This window comes from Simochromis diagramma, unplaced genomic scaffold (genome assembly GCF_900408965.1).
Source record: "Simochromis diagramma unplaced genomic scaffold, fSimDia1.1 OVJJ01000545.1, whole genome shotgun sequence".
Taxonomy (NCBI): Eukaryota; Metazoa; Chordata; class Actinopteri; order Cichliformes; family Cichlidae; genus Simochromis; species Simochromis diagramma.
Window position 1 is genome coordinate 2,550,972 of NW_024387371.1, and position 20,437 is coordinate 2,571,408.

The window sequence follows — 20,437 nt, forward strand, 5'->3', positions numbered from 1 at the left end:
TCAGCTAAAGAAATTGACTACATATGTGTTTGCGTGCATAAAAGAAGAGGCTCCTAGTAACAAAGTGCCAACAGATACAATTTCTAATCAGTTCTTTAATAAGTTATCTGTAGACAAAAGACTGGTTTATCCCTTGAGTTAGATGGCTTTTTAATACTTGAATAATTCACAGGTCAGCATTAAGTGGTTAAACATCCATAAACAAAAAAACACAAACACACAAACACATTCCTCAGTAGCTGATGTCCAATAAAATACTTCCAGAAAGACAACAGAACTACTGCTCAAGATCTCTTCAAAATTACAAGATGGTCTGGCTGCTTGGAAGCGAAACATAAAGAAAATAAGGGGTCACATCACTGGAAACTCATAGAATCAAAGAATCAAATTAAACACGTGGTTTAACATCGAGAGAAAGGTAATCTGCCTCACCCTGGTGGGACGGTGTGGTGAGAAAATTAAAAGGTTACAGTCTGAAACCTGCTGTGTCACGGGACTCTTATACCATAGCTACGTCTAAGGACTAAATTTCTGCTTATGAGCAAAGAGGTCACAGTGTGTTTAGAGAGAGAGAGAGAGAGAGAGAGAGATTCTTAATAAAGATTTTTTTTAATGATCTGATTTGTACACATCAGCATCACAATATAAGGAAATTGTGTTTTTTTAACTTATAATTTGATTATTTGTTAAATATTTAATCACATATTACTTCTGAGGACTATATTACACCCAGCCAGGACTCTAAATTTCAAAGCGAAACTTTAAATCAGGATACTTCATCTTCTTCTTGTAGTCTTCATCAAATTGCTCATTCTGGGCCACAGTGAAGTGGTTCTTCCAGTCACCAACTTTCCCTGGAGAAGGCAAAACATTTAGAATATTTGATTAAACTAATGAAAAATGGAGCACACACTGCTATACATATAAAGAAAAAAAAAATGTTGCAGTTGTACCTTTTCTCATGAAAGGAGAAACCTCTTGGTTCATCACTGGAACTGTGGAATAGTTGGTCATCTTGTTTTGCTTCATGCTGTCAAACGCCACACTGCTTATGACTCTTTCCTTCTCTTCAGCTGAAGCAGAAATACCAAGGAAGGAACACAGTCGGTCTATTTCCTGTCCACAGTCCTGTTCACAAAAATATTGAAAATATTTCTTACTCTTAAAGGAACCCCAATGATTGTTTTCATCCTTCGGGTCTGTAGTTCTATATTCATCACTGTGGATTTGGTGTTTAAGAAAATAAAAAATAAATCTGTTATTTATAGAGAGTCATTCTGAATTAAAAGAAGTCATTGGTGTCTTTGTGGAAAAGATATTTACTTGCATCCTCTTCAGGGAGTAACATGAGAAGACTGATAAAGTGATGGCCCAAATATACACTTCTTTTCTACTGCTTTAATAAGTTTGATTCATGCTACTATTTGTACAGGAAATACTGTTACATCTTTTGTGTGCATTTCCACTTAACAAAAAGCTCTTATTTTCTGTCATTCACACTAATGGAAGAAACACAGCCTCAAACTTCAGACACAACTAAAACAGTTTCTTTGAAGCAGTGCATGAGTGCAGTGATGGATGCACGCTTATTCAAATAGCTGGGTACTACAATAACAGCACCTTGAGGAAACTGTAGTTGTGATTTTGTGCTGTATAAATAAAATCGAATTGAAATTAAAGTGGATGCAGCTGATCTTTCAGAGTCTGTTGTAGCTCGTTCTTCTATTTTTTGACTTTTGTCATCTAAAGATAATTTTTCTCATGTAACATCGAAAAAATGGATCATGCGGTTTTATTTAAAAGCACTCAGTGACAAATTTGTGACGCGCACAAGGTGTGCCAACTAGTTTCCTGCTTCTGTTATCATCTAACTCCTTCCAGGAACAGAGTTCAGCGTGTCTCGGCTTGGCGTCTTTACAGATAGCACCTGTTGTGTTTTGTTTTTTCAAACCACTACATTTATAACTAGAAACATTATTGAAGGCTTTTAAACATATCCTCTAAGAGATATGAACAATTAAAACATGTAAATGGAAAGAGTCAAGACAATTTTAAACATGAAGAACAAATGTTACACATGTTAGCTCAACTCACCGCACCTCAATCAAATCTTCATAGAACATGTAGTGAAGATTTGAATAACTTTGCTTCTTCTCCCACCAGCTGTTCACATGGTCATACCATGATCCGAAAACCCCTGAAGCCACAGATCAATATACAAAGTAATATTAGTAAGTATACAGACAGGAAATTAGATCGCATTGTGATTCTTTTACATTAAAACTAAACTGAACTCACTCTTTCCTTCCATGAAATCCTGCAGAAAGGTGCTCCATTCTCCTGCTTCTGGCTGAGCATTGTTCATCCGATTAAAGTGGTAAAAGGACACTGCATTGTCCTTTGGATTGCGGGCCACATATACTATCTACAGAAAGAGACAACACAATAATCTCAGGGTTTCATGAATTGCAAATTTCAATGGCTTCCAGGCAAGGCAAGCAGCTGTTTGGGGCCCCAAGTCAGTGGGAGCACTCACAGGGGTGACACACTTTAAACTAAAGCAGTGGCAATTCAGCAGAGAGAGTAAGATCGATCTGACCTCCCTAACGTTCCCCCACCTCGCTCCATTCATTCCTACTACAGCTTGAATCATTAAATTTGACAAAACCTAATGACAACAATCGAAGCTATTCATATAAAATCAAATATAAATAAAATATAATCAAAAATAACTAAATGATGCTAACTTAGCCTCAACTATGGGGGAGAGTCCCAGCAGCATCACACCATTTTTTTTTTTTTTTTTGCTTTCTCTGACACTAAAACCCAGTTTTCTCCACTGGCAGAGTAACCTGGTGTTTCCAGCTCTTCTGGCTATGATGTGACTGAGCTGAGTGTGCAACTCTTTTATTGGTGTCACATTACTTATAACATAATTTATAAAATAACAGTGATGAATGCTTAGTTGGAAGGGCGTCCTGAGTCTTTTTGCATAAATCTCCACTGCTGGCTGTGGGTGTTTGTGCATGGCTTTTACCCTGCTGCCCTGCTCCCAAAACGACTTGGGCATAAACTGGACTGGTAGATGACTCTTAATGAGACGAGGAGTGGTGGGAAGTTTGTCCGCCATTTCTGCACCTGAGTGATAAGAAGGATTAGTTTGCGATTGATAACATGCAACATTAGACTTATTTAGATACCACAGAACAATAAAACCGATTGCCTAAAAAATTCTAAGGTGTTTCTGAGATGTTCTGATTCACCTAACACATTTACACACTAATAAAACTGCTACATTTTAGGAGCTTTTACATTTTGTAGCTTCCTTTTCAGCATTTGGCAGAGAAAGATTCGTGCAAAAAAACAGAATGCAACAGGTTGAACCTGTTTTCAGCACAGTTTCTAGAAACTGGTGACTTGCAATAATCCTCTGAATGAACTGAGTACACGGACATAAACTTGGTACCTAGCGCTTTTTATTCTGGTGTATTTTAAATTCAGAGTGGCAACATAGTTCAACCTATAAGCATAGGTGGTACGCAGAGCTCCAGGAAGGGCACTCGTTCATGAAGAGGGAGGAATGTCTGACGGTCTGGACCCATGTGCCCAAAATACAGAAGATCTAGCATGTAAGAGACCCACGTGGTTCCTGCAGTTGAAATGAATAAATGTTGTTAAGCTGAAAACCTATCAACTCAGACACCAACAGGAAATTGTTTATGAAAAAAATGTATTATGATTACATAAGCTACACATGATTAAATAACACATCAGTACCTGCTTTAGGGTAAGTAGCAATGACAATATCATCTGGTCTTGCTTTGAAGTTCTGTATGTTATCCCAGTTGTCAGTGAAAATCTTGGTCATGGAGACTCCATGGAAGTCATATAGTTTTGGCCGAGGTTGCATCTCCATCTGTGGAAATTACTTGCCTTTAAAATCCTATATGGGTCACATTTTTTATACATTTTTCCTGCCTACATACTGTTCATTTCTCCCATTTTTAATTTACTCCATGACATTATATGTCGTGAAATGTACAAAATAATCTATTATTACTAATTAAATCTTAGATGGGACTTGAAAACATGTTTAAAACATGTTTAAAACATGTTTATATATATATATGTGTGTGTGTGTGTGTGCGTGTGTGTGTGTGCGTGTGTGTGTGTGTGTGTGTGTGTGTAAATAAAAATACAGCATATTTATTGTTGGCAGCCAGTGATTATGAAGCTTTGATGGTCGCTTACATGTATAAACGGAATCTCAGCAGTGACTCAGGCACTTAGTGAATGAGCTTAACATTTTCTTTGTAAAAGCTGAACTAACTTTAGCAGCATGTTAGAAAAATATATTTGTTTTCATTTACTGATATGCCAAATAAAAAGTTTTGCACATTTTAAAACGTGCACAGCTGACAGCTTGGTGTGTTTGTTCGTAAACATTACTTAAAGGACTCCACACTCACCCTGATGATTAGTATTGCACTTGGGCTGGATCCGGATCTCCCAGAAGTCTGCTTGTTGCGTAACACTCGCTGTAGCACACACGCTGCACAGCGTCTTGAAATCTGCGTAGAATTACGCAGACTGTTGTACCCTTACATTCATACTGAGCCTGACAGTTCAAATATGAACACATGCACCAGTGATATAAAGTCACATGATTGGGGTTAAATAAGTTCATCTAAACTTGCCAGTAAAAATATCAAACAGGAAAAACAAGAAGTTTGATTGTTTTGTTGTGCTATGCATCCTGATACTGGTTTTCTGCCATGTTCTCGGCTCGCTGGTTTTTCTCAATAGCTGATTGGCTATAAATATTAACCAAATTTTGTAAAAGGCTTGAAAAAGCAGAACAAGAGCTTTCTCTTTCCCTCCCCCCTCGCTCTCTCTCATCTCCACCAGCACCAGCGTTAATTTGCAGCTGCTGTTGCAGTGCTGGTTATTGTTACTTGGATCCGGATAACTTGTTTATGGTTTTGGTTCTTTTTGTTTAATTTTGCTAATAGTAGTTTGGGGATTAATGTAGAATCCCGATCGCCAAGTGTCTGGTTGGTTGATGATCTTTCCCTTTTGTTTGTTTATGCCCCAGCCTCCCATCTCGGTCTTTTTATGTAATTATTTTTCTACTATTAAATATTTGTTGAACTATAAAAGCGCGCTGGCATCTCATATGTTAGGTCCCTCTGAGCCATGGCTTCAGGGATCATAACATGTTGCACGAAAGATAAAATACAATAATGACTGGGATAAAATGTAAATATATATATCACCAATCAACACAGCCACGAGGGGGCCACAAGCCAGAGTACTCCCAGTGCCGGTGTTCCCCGTCATAAATTGCACCCCCATCTTCGGTCGGGAAGGGCATCCGGCGTAAAACCAAATCAAACATGATGATCATCAATTATGAGATTTCCATACCGGATCGGTCGGGGCCCAGGTTAACGACGACCACTTCCAGTGGTGTTGGTTACCAGGGTGCTGGCGGAAGCTATGTTACTATTGACCGAAGACAAAGGAAGAGCAGAGGGGGAAGGCGTGTTCAGAGGCAGCGAGAGAAAGAGAGGCAGGAATGCGGAGATGAAAGTAGGGACTTTAAATGTCGGGACTATAACTGGTTAAGTAAGAGAGCTGGATGATGTGATGGAGAGAAGGAAGGTAGATACTGTGTGCACAGGAGACCAGATGGAATCAAGGCGAGGAGCACTGGAGGTGGATTCAAGCTGCTCTACCGTGGTGTAGATAGAAAGAGTACATGAATAGTGTTGCAGAGGAGAAGAAGAAAGTGTCAGACAGGATCATAAGTTTGAAGCTGGAAATTGAAGGCATGATGTTGAATGTTGTCAATGTGTATGCCTCACAGGCTGGATGATAGAAGAGAAAGAGGAATTCTGGAGTACGCTGGATGACTAAGCTTGATAACTAAGCTTGATAACTGGAGCAGACGTCAATGGATATGTAAGTGAAGAGAGCAGGGGTAAAGAGAATGACAGATGGTGGCGGATATTGTGAAAAGGAAGGAAATGGCTATGGTAAACACATATTTCAGGAAGAGGGAGGGACACGGGATGACATATAAGAGTGGACACAGACTATATCGTAAGCATAAGGTGAAATCTGAAAGAGAAACCTGTCTGCAAGGTGGTGACAAGGATAATGTAGCTAGGCAGTACTGGATATGGAAATTAAGATAAGGAAGCAAGTGAAGGTCAGAGGCAAGGGTGTTGAAGAAGAAGGAATGTTGTGCAGAGTTCAGGGAGGAGTTGAGACAGGCTCTGGGTAGTAGAGAAGAGTTATCACATAACTGGGAAAGGACAGCTGAAGTTTTAAGGACAGAAGAAAGAAGGCAAGGACACTTGGTGGAGGAATGAAGACGTTCAGGAAAGTATTCAAAGGTAGAGTTTAATGAAGCAAAAATGGGGTAAGTATAGAGATGAAGAAAGTAGTCAGGAGTACTGGGAGGCTAAGTGTATGGTTAAGGTGAGAAAAGGGGGAGAGAGGTGACAAAGGAAAAGAAAGAGGCCTGTAGCGAGCTGTAAGTGAGACTGGACAGGCAAAGAGATTGAACTGGAAAGGATGTGCAGCGGGTTAGGTTGATTAAGGATAGAGATGGAAATGTACTACTGAGTTAAGCTAGTGTGCTGAGAAGATGGAAGGAGGATTTTGAGGAGCTTCCAAAGGATAAGTCAGGAGGAAGTGAGGGCAGCCCTAAAAAGAATGAAAAGTGGAAAGGCAGGTGGTCCAGATGACATACCTGTGGAGGTGTGGAGAAGTCTAGGACTTTTTAATCAGATTGTTTAACAAATATCTTGGAGAATGAGAGTCACTTGAGGAATGGAGCAGAAGTGTACTTTACCACTTTTAAAGCACAAAGGTGATGTGCAGAGCTTTAGTAACTACAGAGAGATAAAGTTAATGAGTCATAGCATTAAGATATGTGAAATAACTGTGAATCTAAGTCAAGAACAGAGGAGATGATCAATGAGCAGCTATATGGCTTCATGCTGAGACAGAGCACTGCAGATGTTTCTCTTGAGGGTGTTGATAGAGAAGTGTAGAAAAACATGCAGAAGGACTTTCACTGTGTCTTTATGGATCTGGAGACAGCATCTGGAGTGACAGTTAGGATTAAGGCAGGGGTGGGATTACATCAGGGATCAGCTCTCAGTCCCTTCTTGTTTGTAGTGGTCATGGGACTGAAAGCTGAACTGCTGACAGATGAGGTTAGATGTGAGTCTTCATGGACTATGATATGATCTGTAGGGAGAATAGGGAGGAGGTAGAAGAGAGCCTGGGGGAGGTGGAGGTATGCTCTGGAGAGAAGAGGAAATATAGTCAACAGAAGCAACCAGTAGAATACTGTGAATGAGAGGGAGACACGTGGGCAAGTTTAAATACATGGGGTCAATCATCCAAAGGAAAGGATGGTATAAAGAGAGATGAAGAGTTTCACAGGTGATTTGTGACAGAAGGATAACAACAAGACTATGATGTATAGTTTGATGTTAGTGGCATTACAAAAAGAAGATTTGAGGCTGTGGTTGGTTAGAGAGGAAAAGCTGAGATTCTTTGGATATGTGCAGAGGAGGGATAGTGGATATGTTGGGCAGAGGATGTTGAATGTGAAGCTGGGCAGGGCAGGATGAAAAGAGGAAGACCACAGAGAGGATTCATGGATGTTGAGAAGGAGGACATTGCTACAGTTCTACTTCGTAGAAAGACAAAGCTTCGTCATAAGTTCACCGTATGTCTCGAGAGAAAGTTAAGCTCGATGGTTAAAGTTTAATTTCAGTCACAATCATTGTTTATGGTCTGATTTATGTCTATGAGCATAACATTGTGGATACATGGCCTCCACTAAGTCTTTATGTTATATAGTTGTATAGTTATGTTGATAAAATTAAAAATTTATTCCTTGACACAAATATCACATCAGAGCTCCATCATGCCCATCCATATTTCATAAAGACACAGTCTGTGTATTTCTTGTTCAGAGCCCTGTTCATATTAAAGAGTTTCATCATCAAAAGGCTGTGGCACAAGTAGAAGAGACATACTGGTGATTTTTTAAAATTCTTTATTATTCTGGTTAAACCTCAGTGTCAATGAATTGTTTTTCATGTTTTGTTATTTATATGCATCTGCATCACAGTGGAAGAAAATTACATAAATCAAGTATAACATTTGATTTTTCTTAACTTACATCAGATCAGAACTCCATCATGCCCAGCTGGGGCTTTAAATTTCAAATCTAAACTTTAAATCAGGATTTTTCATTTTCTTCTTGTAGTCTTCATCAAACTGCTCATTCTGGGCCACAGTGAAGTGGTTCTTCCAGTCACCAACTTTCCCTGGAGAAGGAGAACATTCAGAGTATTTGATTAACCTAATGATAAATGGAGCACACACTGATATACATATAGAGAAAAAAATGTTGCCCAGCAGGAAGTTGTACCTTTTCTCATGAAAGGAGACACCTTGTGGTTCATCACTGGAACTGAAGTATAGTTGGTCATCTTGTTTTGTTTCATGCTGTCAAATGTCACACTGGCTCTGACTCTTTCCTTCTCTTCAGGTGATGGAGACAAACCAAGGAAGGAACACAGTCGGTCTATTTCTTGCTCAGAGTCCTGTTCACATTAAAATTAGATATGATTTTTTTCTACCCTTTTGTGTTTCCTAAATTTCAGAACCTTTAGATTAACATGCAATAAATCAATTTACTTTATCTGTGGTTTAGTAATGTTGATAATAGATAAATACTCACTTGTAGCACATTCATAAATGTTTAAACTTTTGGTAATAAGTCTACAAGGTTTACAACAAATCATTGATCCAATACAGTCCACACAGACGGTTAGCATCTCAGGCTAAAAACTGATATGTTGCCAGGAACACAAGAGGAAAAATCTTGCTGGCTGACTGGCCAGGTCCCACATTTTAGTGTGCATATGTGTATGCTGAGTGGGGATTTCCCCTTCACATAGCAGAGATGTTCGCTGGATGAGGATTTGGTGGAAAATAGTGTGTTCTCTATTTGTTACTTATGCATCAAAAAGGATTCAATTAACAAAATATATTGGACATGGTTTAGAGAAATTTTTGCAATCAGTGAATTTCAGAGATACCAAACATTATAAAGTCTTCACGAGTCATAGCTTTTTTTCTTTGTACACCCATCTGCAGCTCTGGCTGGCTTTTCTTGCACTGTGGAATTAAAATGCACACCACCCAGTGCTCGAAGAACGACTAAAATACAGCCTGGTTTAAGAAATATTACCACGTATCATCAGAAAAATGTAGTAATTGGATTAGAATATTGATGCATGTCATTTTTAGACAGTATTTCTAAGTTGAACGGAGAGTTTGGTTTGGCATTTTAAGCATCTTCTAAAAGGCGTGTGATGATTAAACAAAGTGTTAGAGCTCAGTTGGAAATGGTACACATGTTAGCCCAGCTCACCTCAATCAAATCTTCATAGAACATGTAGTGGAGATTTGAATAACTTTGCTTCTCCCACCAGCCGTTCACATGGTCATACCAGGATCCAAAAACCCCTGAAGCCACAGATCGATACACAAAGGAATGTTTATACAGGAAATGAAATAGTGTGGTCTCTTTGCTGTAAAACTACACTGAACTCACTCTTTCCCTCCATGAAACCCTGCAGATAGCTGCTCCAGTCTCCTGGTTCTGGCTGGATAAGGTTCATGCGGTCAAAGTGAAAATAGGACACTGCATTGTCTTTTGCATTGCGGGCCACATAGACCACCTACAGAAAGAGATAAAACTAATTTATGGTCTGGGAGTTTCATAAATCACATATCTGTGTGGCTATGGGTGTATGTGCAAGACCTTGCAGTGCTGCTCCCAGAAGGACTTTGGTACAAACTGGACTGGTAGATGAGTTTTAATGAGACGAGGAGTGGTGGGAAGTTTGTCTGCCAGGTCTGCACCTGAATTATCAGGAGGATTAGAGACCACAGGTTAATATACTAAACATTGTAAATGTCTGATGTATTTTAAAGTGACAGTGGACACGCGATTCAACCTGAAGGTAGAGGAGGTGAGCAGATCTCCAGGAAGGGAACTCTGTCATGAACAGGGATGGATGTCTGACGGTCTGGACTCATGTTCCCAAAATACAGAAGATCTAGGATGTAAGAGACCCATGTGGTTCCTGAGGTTGAAATGGACAAAATATTTTATGTTTAGCTGTAAACATACAGTGGCTTCCAAAAGTATTCGGCCCCCTTGAACTTTTCCACATTTTGTCACATTACAGCCACAAACATGAATCAATTTTATTGGAATTCCACGTGAAAGACCAACACAAAGTGGTGTACACGTGAGAAGTGGAACGAAAATCATACATGATTCCAAACATTTTTTACAAATAAATAACTGAAAAGTGGGGTGTGTGTACTTGGACATCAATGCAAAATTGTTTATGAACACACACACAAAAAAAATACTATGATTACATAAGCTGCATACTTTTATATACAGATCAGTACCTGCTTTAGGGTAAGTTGCGATAAGAATATCATCCGGTCTTGCTTTGAAGTTCTGTATATTGTCCCAATTGTCAGTGAAGATGTTGGTCATGGAGACTCCATTGAAGTCAAACAGTTGTGGGCGAGGTGGCAGCTCCATCTGTGAGAATGATTTGCCCTTAAAATCAAAGTGTATGTCGTGTTTTCTCCAGTCCTTACTTGTGCAACAACATAAAGCTATGCTTAAAATATTTTTAACAACTGCGTAGGCTGACTTCTCCCCCCACAGATCATAAGTGATATTTTTAACTTCCATCGGTCTAGAAAACATGATGCTTTTTTGTTCCATAAGAGAGGCACTGGAAGTTTAAAAAAAGGTCATTGGGAACTGTCCACATTTGAAAAACTGTTTGTGGGTCTTTGATTGAAATAACAGATTATCTGCAAAAGTAAATCCTTAAATCTGTATTATTTTTAACGGCCAGCAGAGGGAGGTTTTTGGCAGAAAGTGGCACGATAGCACAGAAGTGTAAAAGAAAATCACTCTAATCCTAATATATGCCTTCATTTAACACTTTATGTTATAAATAAAATAAAAATTAAAACAGTATATGCTTCATGCTGTGGACTATTGACTGATTATCATCATGCAGTGGCAGATGTAGCTCTAGCTTGTGACCTCAGGTTTTAAACATCAGAGGTGATGAACAAAATGCTAAACTGGAATTTTCATGTTAAAGGCACCTCTGATATACATTTAATGGCTGCGATTCAGTTTAAAGATCAGTTTAAGGATCAGAATCACATCCAGTTTCTCATTTTAATAACAGATCTGATAATCTGATAAAGTGTAAATCCCAGTGTTAAAGTTTGCTAATCTAAGATTCTGGAGCTGCTGTCTCTGCTTGATCCTGCACCACTAATCAGCTCTACAATAATTATACCTGTAAGTTCACCAACACCACCTTTGCCACTTTAACCTTTGTGACTGCAGTGTTACTGCTTTTTAGTTTTTACTAGGACTGCTCCTGCCTCAGCCTTCTGTTGGTTTGCTCACATGGTTTTGTGTTGCTTTAAACTAACTTAACATTATTTTGAAATTGTGAATATTGGGCATATTGACATGATGCAAGATGGTATAACGAGTCATCAGTAAAATTAAACTAGTAATTGCAATAAAAAAAATCAGTAGTTAATGTAATAATAATAATTAATTAGTTGATGATTTTAGGGTTAACAGAGATTTATAAAAATAATAAATAAATAATAAATAACAGCTTGCCATGCAACCAGAGGTCAAAGTACACACTGCAGCATTTGTAAAACTGAGAAACACAAGAATTACAACATTTTCCTTTCAGCTGTGTTCACCAACCACACTAAGCAAGACACATGGTGAAATTTAAAGAATAACTTAATTAATATTCGAATTAAATAAAAAAAAAAAAAGAGATAATAAACATTTATATTTATTTTGTTTTCTAAATGAAATAACTTGTATATAAAGTAAAAACCACAGATTTATTGTTGGGAACTAAACATCCTAAAGCTTGCTTACCTTCTTGCGTTACTCCTGCTGACTGACATAATCTTGAAATTGTGAACAAGAGGCGTGACTTGCCGGTTAATCATTAATTTCAGCAATGACTCAGGCATATAGTGAGTGAGCATGAAGTTAGAAAAGTTTGATTTTTCTGGCCATTTATGCCAAACAAAAACAAAAGAGCACCACAGTTTTAAAAGATACACATCTTTCAGTCTAGCATGTTTGTTCTAGTGAATATTACTTGATGTACTACACACTCACCAAGCTGAGTATTTCTGTACTGCGGTTGGGTCTGGATCTTCCAGAAGAAAGAAATCTGTTTGTTGCACAACGTTCACTTTAACACACTGCACAACTTCCTTAGATGTGTGTCTGTGAGTATTACTGTTCAAACATGAACACAATAGTATACAGTGAGATCAGACCAAAGAAAAAAGCAACCAAACCTGTATGAGTGCACAGGTCTTATGAAAGGCGACACAGTCTGGTTCATTGTTTGGAAGGTGGAGTAGTCGGCCATTTTGTTTTGATTTATATTGTCTAAGGTCACACCGGCTCTGGCTGTTTTCTTTTTCTTCAGCTTATGGAGACAAATCAAGGAAGGAACACAGTTGGCCTATTCTTTGGCCACAGTCCCGTTCACATTGAAAAGTTTCAGCATCAGCCTTGTTTTGAAGAAGTGCAAGAGAGGTTTTCATTATATTTTAAAAGGCTGTATGTAATTATTCTGAACATCCCAACATAACAATAAGAAGATGAGAAGACTGAGAATGCTAGCTCTCTTGGTCTATGTGGCCCGCAATGCAAAGGACTCTTTTCTACTTCTTTTGCTTGATTCATACCAGGTCTGCGTGTTGTGTCTGTATTTACAACTCTATTTACCATATACCTTTTTATTCTTTATTTGTTACTGAATGGTTATGTAGTATTTAGTTGTTGTTTTTTAATAGTGAAGTTAAGGGCAGATGTCCTTAACTTCACCTTCACCACATGAGCCAATAGTCTGGGTCATGTTTGGACTCTCCTGGTACTCTAGCTTCCTCCCACATTCCAAAGACTGTTGTGGATGTGAAGATGAATGGTTATTTGTCTCCCTGTGTCACCCTCTAAGATGGCTATTATCTGTGTGTGCAAGTGCAAAAACAGCAAAACGAATGTCAGTTAAATTGTGGTTAATTCTGATGATCCATACATATATTGTTATTTATTTGTTGGGACATGCACACATCTGTTCAATGCTCCATCATGCCTAGCTGGGCTTTTTAATGCCAAACCCAGTAGTATAAATTCAGATAAACCAGATTAAATCTGTTAATTCAATGCTATCAGCAAAAATCGCAAACAGTTTTGGTTATTTTGTTGCACAAAACATTAAACACACTACTGAACAGCATGCTATCCAAGGATAATAACAATAACAGACATAATAACAATAACAGACATAATAACAATAACAGACATTTTTGCATCTCTTTGAATACAATCAAAATGGGAGCATATCAAATAAGAAAATCAAATCAATTTCAGTTAATACGTTATTTGGCACCATGGTTGTGTGTTGGTTAGCACTGTTGCCTCACCCTATGATAGCTGAGATGGGCTCGAGTCGCCACACAACCCTGAACTGGATAAGCATTATAATATAGGAATACTAATACTACAATAGGGATACTAATTAATCTGTCTCAACACTTGGTTTATCCTCAACTAGTTAACTTCAGAGCTCCATCACGCTCAGCCAGGGCTCTAAATTTTACAGCGAAACTTTAGATCAGGATTCTTCATCTTCTTCTTGTAGTCTTCATCAAACTGCTCATTCTGAGCCACAGTGAAGTGGTTCTTCCAGTCACCAACTTTCCCTGGAGAAAGAGAACATTCAGAGTATTTGATCAATCCCACAGTCATACTTGTCCTGTACGCTCACGCTCCACGACACACCCACCTAACACTCCTTCAACATTAAGTGTTTGTGTGTGTCATGTGTCATTAGTGGGTGAAAGTGAGTGAGTAAATGGTCTGTGTCTGTGTGTGTGTGTGTGTGTGTGTGTGTGTGTGTGTGTGTGTGTGTGTGTGTGTGTGTGTGGCTGGGGCTGGCACCAGAGTTCATTCAGATCACAATTCTGATCACAAAAGCTGCCAGACGGGACAGGGTGTAAGAAAAAGTGTATTTGATCAGCACTACTGGACTGAGCAAATACTGAGAAACAAATGTTGCCAGCAGGCAGTTGTACCTTTTCTCATGAAAGGAGACACCTCTTGGTTCATCACAGGAACTGTGGAATAGTTGGTCATCTTGTTTTGTTTCATGCTGTCAAACATCACACTGGCTCTGACTCTTTCCTTCTCTTCAACTGAAGGAGACAAACCAAGGAAGGAACACAGTCGGTCTATTTCTTTTTCATAGTCCTGTTAACATCAATATTGAAAATATGAATAAGTTTAGAAGGGACAGTTCACTCCAACATGAAATGTATGTTTTTTTTTCTTCTGCTCTCTAGTGATATTTATTTATAGCACTAGGGAAAACATAAATTGACTTGTGAAAACACATTTTAGTTGTCTGTGTCTTTGTTCATTCTCTGTGAATTTTTAATTTAAAGACGTCAGACTTTGACCATTCTTTGTATTTTCTTTATTATTATTAAACCTCGGATCTGAGGTTTTCTTTTTTTGCAGTTTATGCATCAGAAACAATTCAGCGAACTACAGTTTTCAGACATAACCCAATCTTTGCCAGATCAAATATGCAGATTTTCAAAGTTAAGATTTCCATACCAAACAAGTCAGGGGCTGGGTTAACAATAAACGCCTATCGACTGGTTAGGCGGGTGGTTAAGGATAGAGACAGAAATGTATTAACAAGTGAGGAGAATATGCTGAGTTAATGAATGAAGAGAAGAGAGGAAGGAGATTGGATTGAGGACTTATAGTGAATCAGGACATGCAGAAGAAGTAGTGCATCTATGAAGTGGATGAAGAGTGGAAAGGCAGGTGGTCCAGATGACATACCTGTTGAGGTATGGAGATGTCTACAAGAGAGAGGAGTGGACTTTTTAATCAAATTGTTTAACATCCTGGAGAATGAGAGTTGCCTGAGAAATGGAGAAGATGTGTTTTAAAGAACAAGGGGGATGTACAGAGCTGTGGTAACTACAGAGGGATAAAGTTAATGATCTATAGCATGAACATATGGGAAAGAGTGACTGAAGCTAGATTAAGAAGAGAGGTGGCGATCAACGAGCAGCAGTGAGAGCAGCAGACAGAGCACTACAGATGTAATGTTTGCTTTGAGAGTGTAGAGAAGGTCAAAAGTAGTTGCTCTGTATCTTTGTGGATGTGGAGAAGGCATATGTGGGAGACAAGAGAGGAACTGTGGTACTCTATGAGGAATTCAGGGGAGTAGTTTGTGAGGGTGGTGCACAACATTTATGAGGACAGTAAGTCGGTCAGTAGGTGTGACAAATAGGTTCAAGATGCAAATTATTTCAGGGACTGACTTTGTGCCACTTTTTGTTTGCAATGGATGACACAGTGGATCATCTCCCCTATCCCTAGCATCCTCCTCTATCATACACATATGTCCTCTTTTACTAAATCCATGAATACTCTTTCTGGTTTTCACATTTTCCTCCTGCCTGGCAGCCTCATATTTAACATCCTTTGTTATATGATAATTTTAAATATTAAGATCTCTGTCAAAAATGGCACACATGTTAGCCAAACTTACTGTACCTCAATCAAATCTTCATAGAACATGTAGTGAAAATTTGAATGAGTTTGTTTCTTCTCCCACCAGCCGTTCACATGGTCATACCACGATCCAAAAACCTCTGCAGACACAGAACAACACACAAAGGAATGTTTATACAGGAAATGTGATAATACAGTGGGGCAAAAAAGTATTTAGTCAGCCACCGATTGTGCAAGTTCCCCCACTTAAAATGATGACAGAGGTCAGTAATTTGCACCAGAGGTACACGTCAACTGTGAGAGACAGAATGTGAAAAAAAAATCCATGAATCCACATGGTAGGATTTGTAAAGAATTTATTCGTAAATTAGGGTGGAAAATAAGTATTTGGTCACCTCAAACAAGGAAAATCTCTGGCTCTCACAGACCTGTAACGTCTTCTGTAAGAAGCTTTTCTGTCCCCCACTCGTTACCTGTATGAATGGCACCTGTTTGAACTCATCATCTGTATAAAAGACACCTGTCCACAGCCTCAAACAGTCAGACTCCAAACTCCGCCATGGCCAAGACCAAAGAGCTTTCGAAGGACACCAGGAAAAGTATTGTAGACCTGCACCAGACTGGGAAGAGTGAATCTACAATAGGCAAGCAGCTTGGTGTGAAAAAATCAACTGTGGGAGCAATCATCAGAAAATGGAAGACATACAAGACCACTGATAATCTCCCTCGATCTGGGGCTCCACGCAAGATCTCATCCCGTGGGGTCAAAATGATCATGAGAACGGTGAGCAAAGATCCCAGAACCACACGGGGGGACCTGGTGAATGACCTGCAGAGAGCTGGGACCAAAGTAACAAAGGTCACCATCAGTAACACACTACAACGGCAGGGAATCAAATCCCGCAGTGCCAGACGTGTTCCGCTGCTGAAGCCAGTGCATGTCCAGGCCCGTCTGAAGTTTGCCAGAGAGCACATGGATGATACAGCAGAGGATTGGGAGAATGTCATGTGGTCAGATGAAACCAAAGTAGAACTTTTTGGTATAAACTCAACTCGTCGTGTTTGGAGGAAGAAGAATACTGAGTTGCATCCCAAGAACACCATACCTACTGTGAAGCATGGGGGTGGAAACATCATGCTATGGGGCTGTTTTTCTGCCAAGGGGACAGGACGACTGATCCGTGTTAAGGACAGAATGAATGGGGCCATGTATCGTGAGACTTTGAGCCAAAACCTCCTTCCATCAGTGAGAACTTTGAAGATGAAACGAGGCTGGGTCTTCCAACATGACAATGATCCAAAACACACCGCCCGGGCAACAAAGGAGTGGCTCCGTAAGAAGCATTTGAAAGTCCTGGAGTGGCCTAGCCAGTCTCCAGACCTCAACCCCATAGAAAATCTGTGGCGGGAGTTGAAAGTCCGTGTTGCTCGGCGACAGCCCCAAAACATCACTGCTCTCGAGAAGATCTGCATGGAGGAATGGGCCAAAATACCAGCTACTGTGTGTGCAAACCTGGTAAAGACCTATAGTAAACGTTTGACCTCTGTTATTGCCAACAAAGGTTATGTTACAAAGTATTGAGTTGTATTTTTGTTATTGACCAAATACTTATTTTCCACCCTGATTTACGAATAAATTCTTTACAAATCCTACCATGTGGATTCATGGATTTTTTTTTCACATTCTGTCTCTCACAGTTGAAGTGTACCTCTGGTGCAAATTACTGACCTCTGTCATCATTTTAGGTGGGGGAACTTGCACAATCGGTGGCTGACTAAATACTTTTTTGCCCCACTGTATGTTTTGTCCTTAACACTAAAAATAAATTAAACTCACTTTTTCCCTCCATGAAGTCCTGCAGGAAGGTGCTCCAGTCTCCTGGTTCTGGCAGGCCACTGTTCATGCGTTCAAAGTGAAAATAGGACACTGCATTGTCTTTTGCATTGCGGGCCACATAGACCACCTACAAAAAGAGGAAACGCTGAATTATACTCTGTGGGTTTCATAAATCCCATGTCTCTATGACTACAGGTATGTGTGCTTTTACCCTGCAGCGCTGTTCCCAGAAAGACTTTGGTACAAACTGGACTGGTAGATGAGTTTTAATGAGACGAGGAGTGGTGGGAAGCTTGTCTGCCAAATCGGTACCTGAGTAAGGTAGAGATAAGAAGGAACCGTTTGCAACAGAACATGCAAAGATAGATTTCTTTATATACCACAGATCAACAACATGAATTGCCCAAACATTGTGTTTTTGAGGTGCTATGACTAACTTAACAGATTTACACACCAATAAAACTGCCAGAACCATCACAAAGCTGTTGAACAAAGGCTATATTTGTAGTTGTAACTATTTGTAACCTGATTCAGAATGTTTTTTGAATATCCTTTTGACTGAACAGTTCTAATGACAAATAAGTACACCAAAGTGAAATTAGGCCATTGAGCTTTTGGATCTGGTCTAATACAAATATGGCTAATTGAAGGTGGTCACAAGATTCAACCTGAAGGTAGAAAAGGTACGTAGAGCTCCAGAAAGGGCACTCTGTCATGAAGAGGGATGGATGTCTGACGGTCTGGACCCATGTGCCCAAAATACAGAAGATCTATGATGTAAGAGACCCATGTGGTTCCTGGGTGCGAAACGGATAAATGCATATTGTTTGGTGTGATATCAGCACATGATGATATAAGCCCCATAATCCAAATGAACACAGTCAGATAGCATCCTTATAGTGTCTTTAAGCCAATGCACACTGTAAAGTCGGAAACCTATTAACTTGCACGTTAACATTAAAATGGGAAAACGTTATTTAAAAAGCACTAACAATTTTATAACCTAAGTAAGTAACTAACTAACTAACAAACCTGCTTTAGGGTACGTAGCGATAACAATATCATCTGGTCTTGCTTTGAAGTTCTGTACGTTGTCCCAGTTGTCAGTGAAAGCATTGGTCATGGAGACTCCATGGAAGTCAAACAGTTGTGGCCGATGTAGCCCCTCCATCTGTGAGAATGACTTGTTTTTTCATGTTTTCCCAATCCTTCTGTTACTTGCACAATAACTTATGTTTTGCAACCTCTGGTTTTTAAAACCAGAGTTGATGACTATGCTGAAACTAGAAGTTTCATCGAGACCCTTTTGGTCACACACTGTTGCAGCTCATCTGTGATTTAAAGTCATGGAAGAATCCAGGTGCTTGATTTGGTTTCTTCTTTTAATAAGAGAGCTGATGAAGGTCTGCATTAATCCATTAATTCAACATTCTGGAGTTGCTGTCTCTGCTTTTTGTTTGGTTGTTGTTTCCAGGTTTAGTGGAGACGATTTGTTCCTGCAACACTAATAAGTCCTACTGAAATTATACCTCTAACTTACCATCATCACCTTTGCCAGTTTAACCTTTGCAACTGTAGTGTTTTCTTTTTTATGAGAGCATTTATGTTTTTACTATTCACTTTCTGATTGCAGTTTGGACCTTGTCTGTCTGGATTCTGCCTGAGCTTTGTGTTGCTCACCTTGTTTTTTTTGTTTGTTGTACTAGCTTAATAAAACTCTGAATAATATTAACATTGCTCTGTGAATATCGGTCATGTTAGTCACAAAGAGGTTCATTCAAGTAAGTGCAAAAACAGTCAGCTGACAGTACAATAATGATAAATAATAAGGTGAACATTTTCGGCTTTACTGCTTTTTACAGAGAGGAGGAGAGACATGAGATGATGTAAGTTAAAGTCAACTCGTGCACTCCAGCATTGGTAGAATCAGGAAACACCAGAATTACAACATTTCCCCTCCAGCTGAGTTCTCTAACCACACTGAATAAGACACATTTATTTCATTCTTACGTTACATTTTAGTGTTTAAGTATTTAAAACAAGGACGTTTTAATGCAAACAAAATATTTTTGTAAAGGCACAGAAGATTTAATGTTGGTAACACATGATTACAAGGCTTGCTTACCATCTGGGATCACTCCTACCAACTAACGTAATCTTGAAATTGTGAAGAGGGCACGTGACTCGACGGTTTAATCATTAATTTCAGCAATGACTCAGACCTAAAGTGAAGGAGTTCAGTATTTGCTCAGTATATTTGGACCAAACTTTAGAAAGATAACGTTAGAAGTTAGAAAAATAACATTTTTATTGCTGTTCATTAACATGTCAAATGAAAAAGCAAAAATGCAGCACATTTAAAACATATACATCAGACAGCATGGCATGTGTATTCTGTTGAATATTGTTCAAAGTCACGTGTAGGTTTTTTTTCTGTCTTCCAAACAAAAGATCTTTTTTGTTCACTGGAACACACCGCACCATTTTCTGAAATGTGTGCATTTATACTGAACCAGTGCTATGAAGTCAGATAAGGCAGGTTCATTCAACTCGACCAAAATAAATAAATAAATAATGAACAGGCTGAAGGCTGGATTGACTGTTTTGCTGTACAAAAGAGTAAACACTGCAATAACCTGCACATAGATGACAGAAGAATAAAAACACAAGCCTTTTAACAGAATTAAAACAGCTGTGTTTAATAAAAATGAAATCCAACATACAACAGCAGCCTACTATCTCTACACAGCTGAGAGCTGCTTGCCATAACTCTGTGAATGTAAAAAGTTTTCTGCTTCTCTTTCTTGATTCATACCAGATCTATGATTCTATATAGGCAACCTATGCATTCCCACGTTACA

General features: G+C 39.0%; 3 protein-coding genes across 10 annotated transcripts; all 3 read right to left on the reverse strand.

Moving 5' to 3' along the window:
* Positions 1–121: 121 nt before the first annotated feature.
* Positions 122–5,666, reverse strand: LOC120719053 (cytosolic sulfotransferase 2-like). 4 transcript variants are annotated; one of them, XM_040007922.1, is made up of 9 exons: positions 5,428–5,666; positions 4,470–4,571; positions 3,778–3,916; positions 3,521–3,649; positions 3,038–3,138; positions 2,299–2,425; positions 2,100–2,197; positions 954–1,128; positions 122–854 (listed from the first exon to the last, which is right to left on the reverse strand). In XM_040007922.1, the coding sequence occupies exons 3-9, from the start codon at positions 3,914–3,916 to the stop codon at positions 742–744; spliced, it is 882 nt and encodes a 293-aa protein (XP_039863856.1). In that variant the 5' UTR covers positions 4,470–4,571; positions 5,428–5,666; the 3' UTR covers positions 122–741. The 4 variants fall into 4 exon arrangements, with proteins under 4 accessions (XP_039863856.1, XP_039863855.1, XP_039863857.1 ...); XM_040007921.1 differs by having other exon boundaries at positions 4,470–4,618; XM_040007923.1 differs by having other exon boundaries at positions 5,277–5,666.
* A 2,400-nt stretch (positions 5,667–8,066) lies between these two features.
* On the reverse strand, positions 8,067–12,439 carry LOC120719056 (cytosolic sulfotransferase 3-like). 5 transcript variants are annotated; one of them, XM_040007927.1, is made up of 9 exons: positions 12,311–12,329; positions 12,062–12,093; positions 10,525–10,663; positions 10,059–10,187; positions 9,863–9,963; positions 9,653–9,779; positions 9,470–9,564; positions 8,462–8,636; positions 8,067–8,357 (listed from the first exon to the last, which is right to left on the reverse strand). In XM_040007927.1, exons 3-9 carry the CDS (start codon positions 10,661–10,663, stop codon positions 8,245–8,247), a joined length of 879 nt encoding a protein of 292 aa, XP_039863861.1. In that variant the 5' UTR covers positions 12,062–12,093; positions 12,311–12,329; the 3' UTR covers positions 8,067–8,244. The 5 variants fall into 5 exon arrangements, with proteins under 5 accessions (XP_039863861.1, XP_039863859.1, XP_039863863.1 ...); XM_040007925.1 differs by lacking the exon at positions 12,062–12,093 and having other exon boundaries at positions 12,311–12,439; XM_040007929.1 differs by lacking the exon at positions 12,062–12,093 and having other exon boundaries at positions 10,525–10,681; positions 12,311–12,408.
* Positions 12,440–13,026: 587 nt separating this feature from the next.
* On the reverse strand, positions 13,027–19,750 carry LOC120719052 (cytosolic sulfotransferase 3-like). The gene is made up of 8 exons (XM_040007919.1): positions 19,702–19,750; positions 18,609–18,747; positions 18,245–18,373; positions 17,788–17,888; positions 17,577–17,703; positions 15,782–15,879; positions 14,281–14,455; positions 13,027–13,908 (listed from the first exon to the last, which is right to left on the reverse strand). The coding sequence occupies exons 1-8, from the start codon at positions 19,702–19,704 to the stop codon at positions 13,796–13,798; spliced, it is 885 nt and encodes a 294-aa protein (XP_039863853.1). The 5' UTR covers positions 19,705–19,750; the 3' UTR covers positions 13,027–13,795.
* Positions 19,751–20,437: the final 687 nt, after the last annotated feature.